The sequence below is a fragment of the Leishmania major genome, chromosome 30 (assembly GCF_000002725.2).
Source record: "Leishmania major strain Friedlin complete genome, chromosome 30".
Taxonomy (NCBI): domain Eukaryota; phylum Euglenozoa; class Kinetoplastea; order Trypanosomatida; family Trypanosomatidae; genus Leishmania; species Leishmania major.
This window is the reverse complement of record NC_007271.2, coordinates 640,344-660,204: the sequence shown is the minus strand read 5'-3', so window position 1 is coordinate 660,204 and position 19,861 is coordinate 640,344. Positions and strand designations below refer to the sequence as shown.

General features: G+C 56.4%; 4 protein-coding genes across 4 annotated transcripts; all 4 read right to left on the bottom strand.

The window, feature by feature from the left end:
* Positions 1–696: 696 nt before the first annotated feature.
* Positions 697–2,106, bottom strand: LMJF_30_1800 (putative queuine tRNA-ribosyltransferase; the record flags this gene model as incomplete). Its single annotated transcript, XM_001684732.1, has 1 exon — positions 697–2,106. The coding sequence occupies one exon, from the start codon at positions 2,104–2,106 to the stop codon at positions 697–699; it is 1,410 nt and encodes a 469-aa protein (XP_001684784.1).
* Positions 2,107–6,040: 3,934 nt separating this feature from the next.
* LMJF_30_1790 (putative DNAJ domain protein) lies at positions 6,041–7,411 on the bottom strand (the record flags this gene model as incomplete). Its single annotated transcript, XM_001684731.1, has 1 exon — positions 6,041–7,411. The coding sequence occupies one exon, from the start codon at positions 7,409–7,411 to the stop codon at positions 6,041–6,043; it is 1,371 nt and encodes a 456-aa protein (XP_001684783.1).
* Positions 7,412–11,221: 3,810 nt separating this feature from the next.
* Positions 11,222–13,102, bottom strand: LMJF_30_1780 (putative protein kinase; the record flags this gene model as incomplete). The annotated part of the gene is made up of 1 exon (XM_001684730.1): positions 11,222–13,102. The coding sequence occupies one exon, from the start codon at positions 13,100–13,102 to the stop codon at positions 11,222–11,224; it is 1,881 nt and encodes a 626-aa protein (XP_001684782.1).
* Positions 13,103–14,796: 1,694 nt separating this feature from the next.
* Positions 14,797–15,885, bottom strand: LMJF_30_1770 (conserved hypothetical protein; the record flags this gene model as incomplete). The annotated part of the gene is made up of 1 exon (XM_001684729.1): positions 14,797–15,885. The coding sequence occupies one exon, from the start codon at positions 15,883–15,885 to the stop codon at positions 14,797–14,799; it is 1,089 nt and encodes a 362-aa protein (XP_001684781.1).
* Positions 15,886–19,861: the final 3,976 nt, after the last annotated feature.

Below are 19,861 nucleotides of genomic sequence, written 5' to 3'. Positions count from 1 at the left end.
CAAGCCACGCTGGCACTCTGCCCATCACGTAGATGGTGCACACGTGTCCACTATCGCAGGCCGCTCCGGCGCAACGTCATCCAGGACCTGGCCTCCAACATCAGCAGCGATGCATCACTCTCACCACGCCCTACGCCATAAGCACTTGGTAGCTCGGCATTGGCAGAGATAGGGGTGGCTCGCCTGGCTTCCTGTCCACACAGAGTCGGGGTGCACTAGGCCCTGAGGATACGACGCGCCGAGGTGTGTGCCCCGTCATGATGGTGTGAAGAGAAGCACAAAAAGAGAAACCTGTGGACACAAGCGCTTCGACTGGCAGCCCCCCGTTCCGAACGCGCAAGCCTACAAGCACCAGGGATCTCCCCCTCCCCCTCCGTGGCCACGCACGTGGCAACGCTTGTGGAGGGCAAACAATAGGAAAGAAGCTCGTGAGGAAGTCCCTTTGCGAATGGCCGAGCGGCAGAAATACAGAGGATAACAGAGCTGGCAAAATCCCATCTTTCTGCTCTTCACAGACTCCTCCCCCCCCCTCAGCACAGTGTCCACCGATGCACACGGTCATAGTGTGTCGCGCCCTCACTGTCTACTACGAGAGCAGAGCAAGACTGACTCTTCGAGTCAGCAGCCCAGGCGGTGTTACCTCTCAACCCATGTGTCCTCGACCGCGTCTGTGTGCGCGCCTCACCGAGTGCACCACTACAACAGAGTTATCTCCACAGAGTTCAGCGCCTCAACCACCCACGCTGGGTAGTCCTTCGCGGGGTAGTAGGCAAGGAAGAAGTGCTGCACGTATTCGGTAAAGCGACCCTCTTCTATGGCGCTTCGAGCGCCGCGCGTGAGGCCGATGAGGTAGGCGATGTTGTGATACGATAGCAACGTCGCCGCTGTCCCCTCCTTTGCCGCGATCATGTTCAGGTAGGAGCGTGTGTAGGTGCGGCACGTCATACAGCTGCAGTTCGGGTCGAGCGGACCGAAGTCGGTCGCATACTCCTTCCTAGAAAGCTGCAGCTTGCCAGAGGAAGTGAGCGCAGAGCCAAAGCGGGCTGTGCGGCAGGCGTACACGCAGTCGAACATGTCCACGCCGAGCGCGATGCACACAAGGATGTCTTCTGGATAGCCAACGCCCATGCAGTACCGCGGCTTGTTCGCCGGCAGCCCCTCCTTTGTGCACAAGCGCACCATCCTCCAAAAGTCGTCCTTCGCCTCCCCGCCGCTGAGCCCGCCGATGGCGTAGCCCATGCACTCTGCCCGCTGGACAATCTCCTTCACGCAGTAGCGGCGCAGCTCGGCATTCAAGGCACCCTGCACGATGCCAAAGATACACTGCTTTTCCCGATTCTGGTTGGCTGCGAGACAGCGGTCAAGCCACCGGATGGAGCGTTTCGCAGCCTCCTCCACGCGTGGTCCGACAGTCAGCGTGTGCACCACGTCGTCCAGCTGCATCATAATGTCACCACCGATGGCATTCTGAATACGGATGGAGTCCTCAGGCCGGAGCAGCAGGGAGTACGTGCCTTCCGCCTCCCCTTTGTTATCGTGCCCGTTAGCTGCATCGGTCGGCGCCGTCACTGCAGATGCCGCCGCAGTCGCACCACTGGCAGAGCTCGAGGCCTCCGTCTTGGCTACAGAAGCCACAGCCCCTGCCGTGCCACTGCCATGCGTCGACTGGAACCGCACGCCTTCCTCTGTAATCTGTGCAAGCTTCAGCAGCGACACCATCTGGAAACCACCGCTGTCGGTTAATATGTTCTTTTTCCAGTTCTCCATAAAGTGGATGCCATCCATGTTGTCGCGGATGCCATCTGCCGAGGTGCGCGTGCCGGTGGCAGCCTCGCGCGCGTTCTTGCGGGCAGTTAGAGCACGCAGCACCTCCTCCCCGGGTCGCAGGCCCAGATGATAGGTGTTACCCAAGATTATTTCAACATCGAGCTCCTCAAGTTGCTCCACTGTGACACCCTTTAGTGCACCCTGCGTCGCCACTGGCATAAATATCGGCGTGCGCAAGGGGCCGTGGGGCAGGTGGAAGACGCCGCTACGGGCTGCGACAGGCTGCTTGCCGTCCGGACCCCTATACTCGTCGAACGTGAATATCGAAGACGGTGGCATTACTTTGCTGCGTGGGCTCGGGTAACTGCGTAGCTGGCGCGTGGAATCAGCGTGGATGGTAATGTGGTGTCCGTCGTCCTGACGTGGCGCACCTGCATGCCAGACACGCCGTTCGATGAGCCTGACCCATCCATAGAAGCACAAGCAAAGGCAATGGAAGAGCAAGAGGAAAGCAAGAGAAGGTAATAGATGAGCAGGATAGGCAAAGACCCTTGCGTGCAGTCAAAAGGGCACTTTCTTTCCCTGTGCCCGCCATGTGAGTGCGTTCACGGAGCAGGAACAAGGAGTGGTACACAAGGTTTCCGTGCCTACTGTCTTCACCAGTCTATGCACCCCGCGCACGGCGCACGGTCGGTACACAGTGACGATAAGAAAGCGGGTTACTCCGTGCATCTGATCACTGACACAGAGGCGATGCGCTCGCTCTCTCTCTGCGCGATCCTGCTGTCGATTGTGCACTTAACACCGCGCGCGAAGCACTGCCAATAAAACACCAGCCCGTTCGGCAGTCCATTCTGCAACACCGTTGTTGATTAGGTGCGGCCTTCACCGGTTGCAAAGAGTATTTCCAACGTCCAAATGGAGGAAGAAAACGTACGCCTCAGATGAAAGAGGAGGCGCGGCAGAGGGGGAGAGCGTCTCTGCGTGCGTGCGTGCGTGTGTGTGTGTGTGTGTGTGTGTGTATGCTTGGGGGAGGGGAAGGGGGGCAGCTTCTGTTTTCGTATGCTTATTTGCTCTTTGTTAGTTTGGTGGTATGAGATGCCCCCGCGCCCCTCTCCCCTCCCCCTCTCGCTCTTCAGTGTATCGGTTTCCCTTGTCGCCGGTACGCCACATTCCCTGTCGTTTTTCCCCCTCCTTTTGGTCGCCCATATTGTCTTGTTTTGCTCGATTGATGTTCTACCGCCATAGTAGTCCTTGTCGCACCGTGCGCATCCAAGTTGGCGACAGGCAACGGGGTGTAGGATGCGTTTCTCATCCTTACGTGTGTAAAAGAACGCAACACGCACACCCACACACATGCGTTGCTGAGGGAGCAAGAAGGAAAGACAAAGAACGCAAAAATACAGAAAGACAACAGAGTGAAGGATTGTCGCTGCTTCCGTCTCCGAACCGGGATGAGATCTAAAGGGTCCCATGAGGGGGGAAAAAGAGAGAGAGCGGGGAAGAGCAAAGCGAAGGCACGAACACGTGGGGAGTTGGTGGAGACATGCGTGGCGCGCCACACGGCTCCCCACATCTTCCTCTGCTCATCGGCGTCAGAAGTGGCGTCGCTCCGAGTCTCCGCGGTGAATCCTTTTCCTGCGTTGCAGACTTTTCATCGCTATTCTATCCGTGGACTGTCGCCAGGCCAGTCCTCCGAAGCGCACATGAAGCTGTCATGGCGACGACGACGCTGCACGTCGACGGAAACAAGCGCGAGGGAGTGTGAGCAAGCGGAGTAGGGTTGTATACAACCCCCCACTCAAAAAAAAAACGAGAGAGGTTTGCGCGACTCCGATGAGGAGCATCTCCGAAGAGAATTCGACAGCGAGAGACGAGGGAGGGAGGGATGAGGGTACGAGAATAGAAAAGTGTCGAAAGACAACCTTTCGATAGTAAGGGAAGACGGTGATGGAGGAAATGGAAAGGAAACGAACAGCGTGTCCGTTGTTTCGGTGGGGGGAAAGAATCAACGAGATGTACTACCAAAAGAAAGCGCGCAATACGGGAGAACACAACGAAGAGGCACATCTGGCGGACGGAGAGGTGGCGAGAGAGAGAGAGAGAGAGAGAGACATGCACACATACGCACGCAAACATGCAGGGTTGGAGACCAATATAAGAAGCAACAAAGGATGAGAGGAGATCCCCACTGCCGCACACGAACTCACACGCGCACAGATGACGTGACTGCGACAACAGAGCCGAAACAAACACGAATGTAAAGATGAACATGAGCAAACAAAAAAAGAAACGAGAGAGAGAGGCACAAAGGGCGTTGTAGAGAAAACACACGAGAAGATGAGCACCAAAGCGAAATCTGAAGAAACTCCAGAAACGGAAAGCCCACTCACCACCACCACCAATACCCTCCTACCCTCCTCATCCACCTAAAATGAAGACAACGAGGGGGAGGGGGGGGGACGGCGGATACACGTGTGGTCATATCCACATCGCCCAACCAAAACGAGTACAACAAAAAGAGAGAGAGAGAGAGAGTAGGTGGACGAGACACACGGCACACCCTGGCGCGCACACACACACACAGAACACCCAAAGCAAAAAAAAGGGGGGGAAGGCAAAGAAGCTGCACTGCTATGCCACACCCCAGTCACCGAGCGCCGCACACACGTAGGCAGAGGCTCACATCGGAAGAGAGCAAGCGGCGAAGAAGTGCACGAGGGCGTCACGCAATAGACGCGCAGATCCCCACCAACAGCGACAACAACAACAAACAACAAACAACAAAAAGATAATGTCGAACAAGCAAAGGAAAACGAAAGGCGACGATGCACACCGGATTAGAAAGGCACATCCGCAATACCAGCAATAGTGCTGAGTCCAGAAGAGAGGAGGGATCACGGTTGAGCCGTGTCACACCGCCATCACACGGCGCGCACACTACATGCGGGTGTGTCTCTGTCTGCATAAGGGTGTGCCGTAGGAGGGAAAGAGGGGGCGAGAGAGACACGAGAGGCAGGAAACAAAGGTAAGTTTCCTCCTTTCAGACGCCAACACTGCAATGGCGATGCTGAGCAGCAAGAAGGAAACCCGACATACGAGAGGAAACGCCGAAGCGGCGACAGAGCACGAATGGAGACGCACAGAAACTACGAAAGAAGTCAGAGTCGCCGCGCACGCATGAAGCCATACCGTCATGCAGAAAAAAAGTGAGAGAAGAGCATGCAAGTCAAACGAAAAGGGAGCAACGCAAAAAGGGGGGAAACAACAACAGCGAGGGAGTGTGGGATGAAGTGATCACTGCCCCCTGAGCACCTCTCGCTTGGGAGGGTCGTCCTTGCGATCTGCATCGTTGACGAAGCGGCAAAGAATCGATGCGATGGAGTCGGTTCCTCGTGTTGCTCAGAGAGCCGCCGCGTCATCACACGATGCGCTTCGTCTTAGAAAAGGATTCCATGAAGGCCCACTCCTCTTTAAAAAGCTGATCAGCGGTCAAGCTATTGTACGCTCGACTGGCCTCGTGACAGAGCGAGGAGCTCTGCGTTGTCGTGCTGAGGAAGTTTTCCAGCGGCAAGTTTACACGGCGCGCGTAAGCCTCGGTCGCCATCATCCACCGTGGTCTTCTCTGCTCTTTTTTCCTTCGGCACCAGGTTTTTGTCGCCGCTCAGAACCGCATTATTGCCTTTCGCACTCCGCTCCGGCTTCGCCTGAAGAACGGACCCTAACCTCGCCAGCAGCACCGCATTTCCAACGTCACTGCCGCTGTGTTTTCGTCTTGGAAGCAGCGGGCAAGCTTTGCTGTCCTTGCTGAGCTCTCCTGCGGGTGTCTCGGTGACGGAAGCCTTTTGCGGGCTGGCGTGCGAGGAGGCGGTCGCCGCCTTTGAGCCAGCCGGCAGGGAAGGATCATTCTTAACGCCGACGCGCCGAGAAGGGGGTGCAGCAGCGGAGCCGCTCATTGCAACACCTCTCTTCGCTCGGGCCACCGCCTTCACGGTCTTTCTCGTCGCCAGCGAGGAAACGCCGAGGGAAGACGAAGCGAACTCACCCGATTCTGCGCTGGTGTACAGTCCGCTAGAGTGAGGCTGACTGTTGCTCAAGCCTGTCAGCGGCGCCTCTTCCTTCGCTGCAAGCTTCGTTACCGACACATTTGCGGCACAAGACGGTCGCGAGGTGGGAGGGGCGTATGGGTCGCCTGTGGGATGCAGCGGGGCGGCTTCACCTGACGACTCTATCGGTGATATTGGGCACTGTTGCGGCAGGGACAGGGATGCGACTACTCTTTTTTTGCCACTTCCGCCCCATCAGAAGCTCCAGTGACGGCAGTCGCACCGTTGTTGAGGCGATGCAGAATCGGTGAGTGCGTCCCCGATGCCGTTGCCGAACGCCCGCGGCAGGCGTCACCATCTGGCGCGCCGTCGGAAGCTGGACTGGACTGCGAAGAGCAAGGCGAGCTGTCGGCGCTATCAGGCTTGTGACGCGCGGTGACGTCTCTGCCGTTGCTAGTGCAATGTTTTCTGTCTTCCTTGTTGCCGTCGCAGCCTTCCCGCAGCATTTCGTCGTCGTTGAAGTAGTCGCTCTGCAGCGGGTCTACCCACAACGAGGAGGTCTGCAGCGACACCTGCTCGGCGATAAATAGCGAGCTGCATGCGCCCGATGAGCGGAGCATCACCTCCTCTGGAGACTTATAGCCCATCCAAAGCGCCATCTCTACCGGCACAGCGACGCCTTGCAGCGTACACCGAAACGCCACCTCTGCCGTCGTGTGCAGCGAGCTGAACTGCCCCCACAGATCCTGTTGGAGAGAGTTGCGCGCCTCTATCTCCTCCTCCTTAAGCGTTTCCATCCGCCTCTTCAAATTGCGGCTTCGTTCCTTGTTCAGGAGCGCCTTCTTGATGCGATCCGCCTCGGACATTTTGGCAGCGCGCGCACCGGTGGTGCTCTTCGCTCTCTCCGAGCACCCAGCATCGCCGGTGCTGCCTCTCACGGCCCGCTTGTCGCCAGAAGAGCCGGCGGGGCGACAGGTATGGGAAGAGTGCAAAGACGAGCGCTTTAGCGGCATCTTGGCCAGCCCCATGTTGCTACGATACATGACGCGAACACTCGAGAGGGCAAAGGTACTGCCAGCCTTGCACAGCCGCGAAGCAAACCCGCGCCCGCTGATGGTCCAATAGATGAAGCCGTCGCCGGCGAGACCGATGAAGCTGCCGCAGTCGCCGTTGAACTGAATGCCGTCGCCGTAGTGGAAGCTGCACTTGAGCTTGCTGGACGCCGCCTCGAACTCGTAGAAGGCGCCGTCGGCAAGCAGAGCGTAGACAGGCTGCAGCACCGACTCTAGCGGGGGCGGACGCTTAAAGTTCTTCACGGCGAGTTTTCCTCTCAGCAGGATGTCGTACTTGGCACGCGCATCCTTCTGACTGAGAACCTCGTAGGCGCGCTGAATCTCTTGGAACTTCCACTGCAAGCCGTTTGGGCGGTCAGGGTGGTACACGAGGGCGAGCTTGCGGTAAGCTGCCGTAATCTCCTCTAACGTCGCGGTGTGAGAGACGTTGAGCACGGCATAGAGGGTGCTGCGGCGCACACTTCCCGGGGATGCTTCGGGGCCGCCAGTTGACTTGGGGGTCGCCGAAGCGGTCCCAGCACCCATTGGATTCGGTGAAGAAGACATGAGCACCCTTGCAGCTTAGGCCGGGAAAGTCCAGGCGGTTGCTTTTGCAGAACGAGGTAGGTGCACTTTCCGTGGGCGTGATGTGCGGAGGGTGAGTGAGGGCCGAACAGTGCTGGGGCAGGCGGAGAGTAGCGGGGGAGACGGCGGCGGCGGCGGTGCGTGTGTTAGTGGCCCACAAAGAAAACAAACAAGTCAAGCCCTGAGTGATGGCGCAACACCCTCAAAGGCGGACGTGCCGAAGAACAAAGCAAAGCGGTGCGTCTCTTCGCCGTCTCTTCTTGACGTTTCTTTTTGTTTGCTTGTTGAGGGGGGAAGCGGAGAGGGAAGGGGAGGGAAGAGAAGGGAAGGGGAGGGAGAAGAGCACAAGAAGAGCAGTGCACAGAAACAGCAACACACCGTGAGAAAGTCAGTCAGGAGGAGAAGACTGCTATAGAAGGGAGAAAAATCGCCACAAGAAAGGACGTCGAGAAGGCAACAAGAGCAAGAGCAAGAGCAAGAGAGAGAGAGAGAGAGAGAGAGAAGAGGCGGCGGCGGCGGCAGACGGAAAAGAAGCGGTGCTTCAGGAGGAGGAAGGACAGCACAAGCAAACGAGCGAAACGAAAGACGGCGAGGAGCAGCGGAACTGCCACCGTGTGCGTTGTTGGCGCTAAGCCCACCCTTCAGCGAAACGACTCCGAAAAAGAGCAACAATACGTACGCACACAGAAATCCGCTGCAACAGAGAAGCGCCAGAGCTTGGTAGCGAAGGGGGTGAGCACAGTTTGACTGCAGCGGTGGCCGTGTGCCCGATTCTTGAGCTGTTCCCCTTCGTTTCACTCTTCGCGCAACGGCTGCTCCGCGGACTCTGCGCTGCGTACTGAGGGGTCAAGTGCCGCCGCTGTTACAGCCGCTGATGACGTCCGTCGTTCTATGGTATTCTTGCCGTTCCTCGTCACTGCACACATACACGCGCCAACCCTCTCGGTCTTTAAGAGCACGTTTTACGGGGACAAGAGACTTAGTTGCCTCGCTGCGTGGACCCTCTAGTGTGCGGGCACCAACTGAAAGAAAAAGCAAGCGACGAAACAAAAAGACCAAAGAAAAACGAGACAGCTTGAGAGGGGGAGGGGGAATAAGCGGGTGAGCGACTGTCCCGGTTGTTGCATGTAACACGCACGGCTGTTCCTGTTCGATTGCCTGCTGCTCGACTGGCGCACCTGTGCGTGTGTGCGTGTGTGGAGGGAGCGGAGGGGGTCTCGATGGAGGAAAGGTAGAAGCAATCAGGCACCACTGCACGAGCGGTATATGGTGTCCCGTCAGGAGGGCGATAAGCCTCCGCAGGGAGTGCCAACGAAGTAGGCAATACAAAGACCAAAGGCGCAGGCAGAGGTGTTCCAAGCAACGAAAAATAAAGATGGAGCAAGGATGGTGCGGGACGGCAGAAACAAGGACCGACAGATGAAAGACAGCCCACGTGTAAAGCCTCTGGCACGAGAACAGGAACGGAGAAGAGGAAAAGAAAATGCGGAGGCGCCAGAAGCAAGCGAGCGAGAGAGCGCGCACAACAAGTCAGCGGACCAAAGAAGGAAACAAACAACAAAAAACGACACACGCACAGACGAGCCCAAGCAAGCCCAGCGCACATACAAGATACCACAACGCCAAAGAGAAGAGACGAGGGAGAAACTGGAGGAGTGGCACAACACACACACACACACGTTCGAGCCACCAAACAAGCTCAAGATCAATTTTTTGTCGAGTTGACAATCCAGCTTTACAACGGCAACGCGAAGGGGCGAAAAACACGAATTCCCTGAAAGAAGCGGAAGCGAAACAGTGCTGCTTCTCCTCCGTGTGTGCGAGGGTAGGGACTCGGGTGTGTAGACGCACGTGCCCCCGCCTGCCTGGGATGTGTTCCGGTGACGACGAAAGGCAGAGAGAGAGAGAGAGCAGCAGCAGCAGTAGCGACCGTAGTCGTGGAAACGGTGATAGGAGAGATATTGAAATAATCTCCTCGAGATGCTGTGATCACGGAAGCACGTCAGAAAAAAAAGAAAAAAGGGAAGGTGCGAAGCCTTATCTGAAGCAATAAGTGCAATAAAACAGGGTGCACGCACAGACGAGAACAAACAAAAAACAAAACAAGAAATGAGCGAAATGTAGGCGGTTTGAAAACACACAAACCAAAAAAAGTCGGCACCGTAGCCCCTCCGGAGACCAAGAAACAGAGGAATCCGTGCGTGCGCGTGAGCACGCTTGCGTGAGTAAGTGAGGTGTGGGTTGGTATTTGCCTTTCGACTCGAAATGGACGCCTGTTGCTTATTTCTTTCGCAACGAGTTCACAAGATTTGGTGGATATCTGTATTATGGCGCCTTGTGTTTGTGTGAGTGTGTGTGTGTTTGTGTGTGTGTGTGTGTTTGTGTGTGTGTGTGTGTGTGTGTCTTCGCCTTCTGCAGAAGACGGTGAGTTTAGGCTTGGTTTTCTTTGGTTCTACCTTCGTCTCTACATACACGAAAGAGGAGAGAGGCGATTGTGAGGAACGAGAGACCGACAGAGCCAAGGAAATAGAATGTTCAAGACAACTTGTTGCGTGTGTGCGTGTGTACCTTGCACAGTCTAATTAGCGAACACGACGTGACGGAAAAAAGGGAAAAATAGAAAGGACGAAGGGTGAGAGCGCTGATGCACACACGGTGATCGACAGAGAGAGTGACACACGCACACATGCATGTGCGCACACAGACAAACAGACGCAGAGAGCTTACGATGGATATGTGACCCAGTCAATGTTGTTCGTTTTTCCTGTTGTTATGGCTTTTCCTCTCATTCAGCACGCCTTCCCCGCCGACTCCGCGTCTGCGATCGTGCAGCGGAGTGAACACAGTGTGTGTACTTGCAGGAGGCCTGCCGCTGCCTGTGTATTGTACTCTCCCCACAATGGAGAAAGCAATAAAGAGGAAGAGAAAAGCAAATAATAAAACTTCTTTCCCACTCTAGTTGCCTCTGTCGCTCTTTTCTTTGCATATATATATATATATATGCGTGTATATCCTGTGGTGAAGGGAAGTGCGGTTGTTGCAGTGCCACCGAAGAAGAGGGAGAGAGGGCGGGCAGGCAACAGCAGCCAGCAATGGAGGGGAGAGGGTGGTGATGAAGAGGAAGAGAGGCAGAAGGGGGAGAGAGGGTAGGGGGAGAGTAGTAGCGGAAGATATAGGTAGAGGAGGGATGAGGGAGGGGAAAGCACAAGAAGCATACGCTATCGGGGGTGCTTGTTATCCCTGTTGCACCGCAACCATCCAGTTCTTGACAATCTTACCGCGGGCACTCCCCCCACAAAAAGTGCGCAAGTTCTTGAAGGCGTCCAACGAAGGGGTAAGACACGAAGAGTTGCAGGGGGAGGAAAGACGAGGGCCCATCTGTCCGTGCGAAACTTGCGCTACGTGACGGAATAAACGGAGAGAAGCCAAAGAAAGAAAACCCCACGCGCGCCCCCATCGTGTCGCCAGCGCCAAGAAAGGCGATGCAACAAATCTGTACCACCTGGTGGGCTCCACCGTTTCGTATCCAGCTGGAATAAGACTGTTACTCTGTCGCATCAAACGGGGCAGCGCGAGCTTCGCGTGCGAGCTACTCCCACCCACCGAAAAGGGCCAGAGAGAGGGTGTCGGCGTACCTGCTCCTGGGTCTCAGCTTGTGCGTGTGTCGTATGCAGGATACGGGAAAGGCCAAGCATATCCGTCTGTTCCTTTCACTCTTTCCACTCGACGAGAGCGCTGAAAGAAAAAGGAGGAGAATACATATATGTGTGCTCAGTACGATGTGCACCCGCCCAGGTTAACGCAGAACGGGGCAACGCCGACCTCGTCGTCCTCTTGATCCTCTTCGTCCTCGTTATCAGCGAGACTTATGAGCATGGGCCGCCGCTCACCTCCTCCCATACCGTAGATGTGCCCCGTCGCCTGCTCGCGCAGCACCGTCGCCACTCTCTCCTCCCACAACACTCGCCCTCTCTCGTCATCGTCATGTGTAGCCGCCGCAGAGAGACCCTCGAGGTTCAGAAAAGGGTGCTGTAGTGCTTCGCGAGCGGTGACGCGGCACTCGGGTTGCTGGTGCAGCATCCGCGACAGCAGGTCCAGCCCATCAGCGGGTACGACGCCGGTGTGGAACTTGTACGGGAGACTTGCCTGTGGGGCTGGAACGTGCGCAGCGGATTCCCTTTCCCTCGGCGGGCCGGGTACCGACGGCGCGGCGAGCCACGAAGGCGGCGCGCTGTACGTTGGCATTCCGAGCAGCTTCTGAATGGCCCCCAGCAAGTCTAACTCGCTCTCAGAATGGAACAAGCCCTTCTGCAGCAGCAACTGCGCAAAGATCACACCGAGCGCCCACACATCTGCCGCGGTGCGGCACACCTGGTCTCCGAGCAGCGCCTCGGGGGGTCGATAGTGGAGTGTTGTACGTATCGATGGAGGTGTGCACAGGAGGTGCTCACGCTGGCCCGCAGGTGCCGCGGGTGGCTCGGGGACAGACGGAGAGTTCTCAACCCCGGTCTTCGTCGCCGAGCGCAAGGGTGGAATGAAGCGCGCCGACCCGAAGTCACCGAGGCGAAGCCCAGCGTCTTTCGACACCAGCACATTGCTCAGTTTCAGGTCCCGATGCACCACACAACACGTCTCGTGTAGGAAACATACGAGCCGTAGCAGGCGGCGCATCACGTAGCGCACGAGCGGCATTCGGGAAGGTGGCGGAGAGGGCGACGACGCCTGCGGGCCCACCTCTGCCGTTGCAGCGTCGGGCGCTGTAGACGGTGAGGCGGAGGACAGGCCCAGACCGCCGCCGACACCAATAGAGGCAGAGGAACCAAAGAGGGAGACCACGCCGGGCTTCCTCTTGTAGCCTCCGGCGCCATCGCCCCTCGAGGCACCGCGGGCGCCGTGCGGAAACACAACCTGCTCCAGGTTCGTTGCCGCGAGTTCCATCACAAGACACATCTCCTTGTGCGGGGCCTCGACAACACGGTAGAGATGAATGACTCGCGCAGAGTCGTCGATGAGATTACAGAGTGTCTGACCTTGATCGGCCTCTGCAAGCGCCGTGGCGTCGGAGGTTGAACCAGTGGGGTAAAAAGCGCCCGCTGCCGCAAGGCACGCAGCTTGCTTCTCGCTCACAAAGCGATGCAGCGTTACCTCACGCAGCACCGTTGCGGAGATGTCACGTGCTCCGAAGTCGCTTGCCTGAATAAATATGCGCTTTACGGCAACACGGCGACCGCGCCGCGCCGGCCTTTGCCCGCCATCCGCAACCTGCGCTTCGCCCTCATGCCCTCTGCAGGCTTCTGGTGAAAAAAGTCCCTTCGCCTTTTCGTCCTCCGCAGGTGCGCTGGTGGCTACGTCGAGGGCAGAGTATACGGCTCCCTGGGCACCCCGGCGAATCGGCGCCTCTTTCTTCAGCTGAGCGCCTTTCAACGTCATGGATGACACAGGGCCCGAGATGAAGGGAAGCCGGGGCGGTGTTGTACCTCCACAGTTGCCCACCCCTTCACCCTCCACTTGCGGATCGTCCACCTCAGCATGCTGCGAGGCGCCACAGCAGTAGTCGTCGTAGATCGACCACACCGGTGACACCTCCTCGCGGTCGCTGATGGGCAGTGCAGCTGCTGCTGCGCATGCGCCTGTGAAGAAGAGATGCGCCATTATCTGTGGCGCTTGGCAGTTTTATACGCTTACCTTTAAAGTATGCGCGAGGATGAGATGAGCTGATGAGATATCAGTCGTTTCTGAGGTTCGGTGGACGCTGAAGTGAATGAATGTAGTCGGCGCAATGCGTTAGATCGGCTCCACACAGGCGTCGCGGAGCAGGGAGGCGACGCAGATGTGGTTCGCTAAAAAGACCAAGTGCTGCGCCCTGTCGTTGGGCAAGCTGCGGCCGGGGATAGGCTTGCGGGTGTGAATCTATGGAGAGTTGTGCCACGCGAAACAACATATCTTCTGTCAAGTGTATCAGCGCAAACGAATAGTGCAAGCGCGCTTGTGTGTGTGTGTGTGTGTGTGTGTGTGTGGAGCGCGATGAGGCAAAGTCGAGCAACGTGAGACTGTGCAGGCCAGCACTTGTTCGAGTCGATACGCAACGCAGAGAAGGCGAATGAAAAGAGAAATAGAAGAGGTTAAGCAGCTGGGTGAACTAACATCACGACGAAGCAGGACCGGAGTATGCAGTCGGAGATGCGACAGACGCACGGATGTCTACGCATGCCTCCTCCCCCCCCCTCCTCCTTCTCCTTTCCTCCTTGACGTTTGCACTTGCCGATTCGAAAAACCTGCTCCCTACGCACCACGCACAAGACGCTATTCAGTGAGTTTATACGAGGTGGTGCAGAGATATGTGCATGTCTGCGAAGTAACCAGAACCAGCCCGCCCACCAGCACTGTACGACACTATCTGGCGTGGTGCCCCACGCCTTCTCCACGCGTGCTTGTATCGGCATCTTGGGACAAGGGAAAGGGAGAGTACGCCTCCCCGTCCTTCGCCGCTTCTGCGTGCCTCATCCCACTCTATCGTTGGTTCACAGGGAGGGAGCGGAGGAAGGAAGGAAGGAAGGAAGGAGAGAGGGGGGAGGGCTTGTTCTTGTGCGCTCACAGACGCATCTACATAGAAAGGAAAGGACCGCATTGCCTAGACATACATGACCGTCACCGAGAAGAGACGGGGAGAGAGAGAGAGAGAGAACATCAACGAACGGCCACCACCAGCATCATACCCGCCCGCACTCCAAACAACAAACACAAAACGCACGAGAAGGAACAAAAAAAAAGTAATAGTAGAACAGGTAAAAAGAAAGAAAGGACGTGGTGGAAAAAAGGGGGCAATGCACGCACGCAACGCTTGCACGCGTGTGTGTGCGCGCCGAAGTGGTACGCATGCATGCGCGAGTAGGACTAGGTCTTGGCCAAGCGTTTCCCGGCGATGGAAGGACAAAAGACAAGAGAAAGGAGAGGCGACATGACACTCATGGCACGCACCACCGCATCTGCACAGCAATGTAAGAATCGCTCAGGAGCGAATACGCAGAAAGAGAGAGAAAAGGATGGGCAGAAACCACCAAGACCTCCTTGTACCGCTACATCTGCCAGAGTAACAGAGCCCCCTTTTCTTCGAGGGGGGTTCATTGTCGCACGTGTACAAGTAAAGTGTGTGGGCGCGTTTAGTTCAGTGGAAAAGAGCACACTCGACTACATCCCGACTGCACTCCGGCCTACTGCAGAAGTAGTCGAGTGATGCCACCGTGCTCCCCCGTCCCCACCCACCTCCAGTATCCGTAGTCAAACCCCATGGGTATACGAGCGCCGAAGCACTGCTCTTCATGCGTATTCACGCAAGGGGCGCCTCATCAAACGTGCTGGAAGTGTTGATTCGAGCGGAACTCTTCGTAGAGGGTGAACATGACGTACAGCGAGTCAATCAGGGAGCTATAAGTGGGAATGTCCAAGATGGTGCACAGCGTCCGTACATACTGATCGAGATCGAGGTTGATGTGCGACGGAGGGAAGGCGACGTCGGAGTTCAGAACCTCCTCGAACTGCTGAGGCCATACCTGCATGAGCGTCTCGATGTCTGGCATGGGCCGCTGGTAGTTCACCGTCGGCAGTGCCTTCTTGTAGTGCACCTTTTTAATGTCGGAAATCCATCGATCAATCACCTCCGGCCGATTCGCCGCGTTTTCAAGGGAGTCCACGATGTCCGCCGCAACACCGTGAGCGTTAGTCGCGTTCAACTCCAACAGCACCACTGCTGGGTTCGACTGCGGAATGGCTGGCTCATCCACCATCTCTAGGCCCAGCCCGTCTGGAATCCCGTCCGGTCGCGGCACCTTGACAAAGGGGTCGAGATCGCCGACCGTCGGGATGTAGTCCGGCACAAAAGGTCGCAGTTTGGCCGGCAGCTCCGCCGCAAAGGGCTCATATTCCATGATCTGCTTGAAAAGCTCTTGCATCTCGCGGCTGGCGGTGGCGTTGATACGGGCGTACTTGGCAGGGTTGTACCCGAGCTGGGGATCGCCGACCTGCATCGCCGGTGCCGCCTCTGCAAGCTCGGTGGGTTTCTGGCCAGCGTAGCCCTCCGCGCGGTACTCGCGGCTCTCATCGATCTCAGTCTCCTCCTCGTCCTCCTCGCCTTCGTCTTCCCTCTCGTCGTCATCGTCGTCTGGACGCATCGTCTGCCCCGTCCTCATTGCCGTCGGCGTCGCTACCTGACTGGCTGAGGGAGAAACTGGAATGGCCTCATCGTGCGGTGCGTTCTCGATTGGCTGTCCCATGCCGCCGCCACCACGACCCGCGTCCGCCCCCGGCGTATACGACGGCCCCAGCGACGCACGTGGTGTCTTCACGTTCTCAGCGTTGCGCACCTCGATCCGCTCATCATTTGGGTTGTTTACCATGAGCTGGCCACCAAGTACAGCGGAAGCGGCGGTGTCCTCCATCCTTAAGGCAGTCGGACTCTCCAATGGGCGTCCGTGGCCGGTGTTGCGGCTTTGGCTGGAGACGTCAGTGCTGATAGTGCTAGGCGACGCAGCACTATCGATACGGTCGCGTGTAGGGATGACAGCGACAGAAGACTTTTGCGGGCGGTCGGGGACCGGGATGGGGAGGTCGTCGCCAGATTGACGGGACAACTCCGACCCGCTTTCAGACGCTTCTTCCTCGGTCGTTTCGGTGCTCTCGTCGTAGACAGGTGCGCTCCCGCTTTCGTCCGAAGCGTGGCCCATACTGTATCTGTGTTTCTCTTCTCGAGCGCGTGCTGTAACCGCTTGATATGCCGACGAATTGAGCACGAGCAAGGCTGTGTAGCAAGGGTGTCCTACGAGCCCTCTACTTGTGCATGAGCTTCCAAAACGAGAAAGGAGAGGCAGCGTGGCAGGATGAGTCTACAATGGCCACGTGCACGCTTGCCTGTGCCTGCGTCACACCTTTCACTTAACCTGTACGAATACTGCTGTGGATGTTTGTGTGGCGATGACTGCGTGTATGTGCAGGCGTGAAATGCGTCTGGGAGAAGGGGGTGGCACACGTGTACCTGGAAAACATCCGGAGCCGCAGGTGTGCGGAGCACACATGTTGAATATATATATATATATAAGGAAGCAAGGAGAGGATGCGATTGAACGAAAGGTTGGTAGAGTGCATTGTTATTTCTTGTTTTTCTGCTTCCAAGGAATGAGAGCAGTAGATCCGATACGCATGGCACGCAAAGGGGGGTCAAGCATATAGAAAGCGCGCCAGCAGCAGATACACCGCTGCAAAATGGGGAAGGAGAGGAAGAAGGTATGCTGGAAATTGTGCGCACGCCGGGAGCATATGGTGCGCTGCTGTGGTCCCTCGAGTGCCGCTTGTGTATCGAGTGATCTGACAGAATAGACCCACCAAAGTGAAATAGGAAGACGAAACGAACAAAAAGAAAGCAGGCGATGGCAACTATCCATGTATAAGCATGCGCATATGTTCTCGAACGAAGTCGTCATCATGAAAACACGGAGAAGACCAGCAAGCAAGCAAGCAAGCAAAGGCCATGAACGGCGTACATGCATAGACGCAAGCGCACGCCCAAGAAGAATACGAGATCTCTGTTCAACACGAAGAACAAACCAAAAGCACAAAGGAGAGCCCCACAACGACGGCGACGACAATACAACAAGGGCTCGCTTCAGTATATTCATACTGAAACACAACGCCGGCGCGCTGTTGCACTCCATAAAACAGTGCCACCTGAATACCACCGTCGTTGCTGAGCAACATCAACGTCAACGTCAACAACAAAAAAAAAGTGCACAAGAACGCAGCAGAGGCGCAACACGGAAAACAACAGAAAAGATATACATATATATATATAGTGGGGGAGGAGGAAGAAGAGCGAGCACTGCTCTACACACTGTTGCTCCCCGGCACGCGACCGCCCTTCCTCTCCTCGTAAAACAAAAGGAAAAGCGAGAACAGCAGCGAGGTGGTGCAACTGGCGTGATGCGGAGAAACGTGCTGGATACAAGTTTTGGGGGGTGACGCGGGGGTCGGTGAGGATGACTCAGCATCAAAAGGGGTTGAGGGAGAGAAGAAGTGGTCTGAATAAACCACAGGGTCAGACTCCTCACTTCCCTTTCGATGCTGATTTTTTTCGCTGGATTTCCGAAGCTCCACGCTCCCTGGGAGTTTGTGATGATATTCCCCCGTGCCCACTCTCCATAGAGAGGAATCACCTTGCAGCTGTGCACAGACCTACACAAGCTGACACCTGCATACATGCGTAAACTTACCGCCATGGCTGTAAGGAGGGAAGTGACATGGCGAGAGCATGCGGAGTAAGGGACGGGACGAAGGGAGAGAGAGACGAGAAAACCGATAAAGCGAAAGGAAAAGCACAACAGCAGACCTCTGATAAGGAACAAGCGGGGAGGGAAAGATCCAAAGAACAGCTGCCGGGGTGTGAACTGAGATGTCGTCATCGGGCTCCTTTTTCTTTCTCCGTGGGCGCATCTCAACCTCTAACGGGTAGGTCATTCAATCTGCCAGAGAGGAAGGATGGGCAACGCACGTAGTGCCACGCACTTCTCTCTCCTGAACATGGGCCATCTCACGTTGATGCTGATCCACACTGCCGTCGTTGAAGCATGGGCCTCAACGGCATTGGTGTATGAGTGTGTTCACGTGGGCGGGTGCGCTACAGCCCTTCACACGGCACCCTCGCTCTCCATCGTCGCGCTTTCCTACCCCAGATACCACCACCACCACCACCACCACCAGCAGCAGCAGCAGCAGCAGCAGCATTGGCGCGGTGATGGCGTGCATGATGGATATCCAGTACTTGCCCACGCGCACAACAATGACAAGGCAGTCGTGGCACCATTCCGGAGGGAAGAAATCGCCTGGATGCGTTGGTTTGTGCGAAGGTGCCCGCTATGGAGCAATGAAGAGTCCACGCCTGCACGTGAAAGTACGTGTGGGTTTGTTTGTTTGTTGCGGTTTTTTAGTCGGAGGGAGGAGAGGGAGGAGAAGTGAAGGATGTCGATTCAGGCGCGCGCAGGGCAGGCACAAGGACAGGGAAAAGAGCGACGGGAAGGATGAAAAGGCATACGACAGAAATGTAAGTAGTGGCTGCACCTCGCGCTGGTATGGAAAGACAGCCAGCGAAAGCTGCGATGACAGAACGTTTCGCCCTGCTTACGAAAACAGGTTGACTGCCTTCCTTCTACAGCCTCGGAAGGCGACCCGTCCCTGTGCTTTCCATCAACGCTCTGCAAAATGTTATAGCAAGTGCAGGCGTGAATTGCAGCTCATCCACACAAGCACACGTTTCTGTCACGCATGCACATGGCGGAGCCGCAGCATTGCACTCAATGGCCACCCCCACGGAAGAGAGAGAAAGGGCGAAGGGAAGGGGAACGATGCGCTTTATCTCTCTTTTCTACTTGAGGAAATCACCCGGGTGTATGCGTGTGTGTATGTGTGTGCGACGGAGAGATGAGAAAGAGGGAGCGACAAGACGCTGTACAAAAACAAGCACACAATACCAAACCAAAAACGAAGAACTGAAGAGCTCTCCACCACGGAACTAAGTAGAGAAAGAGCGCACCACGATCTCTCTCTCCTCTATCTTCGTGCAGGTATGTGTGCTGATGCTGGCGAGCCTCTGCACAGGGGGCGGGGTGTGGCGAGGACTGAAAAACGCAGAAAAAGAGAAAACAGCCGTTTCAACACGTTTGACGGTACCCGACGCGCGCTGCATGCGCCCTCTTGTTTTCCTTCTCCAACAAAAAAAAACGCATGGACACGCATGCGCACCCGTATGCTCACGCCCCCTCTCTAAGTGACGCGTCGATTTCAGGTGAGAAAAAAAAGGGGCGAGAGAGAGGGCGGCATCTCCTGGTACTGTAATGCGGGCCTGGCCAAGGCGCCCACACGAACACCGTGGCTGCATGATGAAGCCCACAAATGGGCGGACAGCCACAACCACGACAACGAGCAAAAGCGCATCCATGACCGGGATCACCCTAAAGAACGGAGACGGGAAACGGGGAAACACACGTCATCCCTATTCCTGTGTGTAGGATCTGCACAACTGGATTCAGACCCACAAGCATGAACCCCTCCCCCGCCCTTCTTCTGCGCTCCCCCTCGCGCACCTCACCGTACCACTTAAAAAAAAAAAGAAAGCGAAGAGAGTAACATAAAAGACAACAAAAAGAGGGGGCGAAGATGGGGAGATGCGTCGGCCGGCGTCAAACACACCGACGCATGGCTTTGAAAGGACACCCAGTGTGTCTCTCAACATGAACGGAAGGCACAGAGGGGAAGAGGAGGATGAGGAGGAGGGGGCTTTTCGCTGTAGGCTCAACGCGGCATCCGGCGGCGAAAAGAAAAACGACGCAGGGCAGCCTACCCTAGGACGAGGAAATCGCGACCAACAAA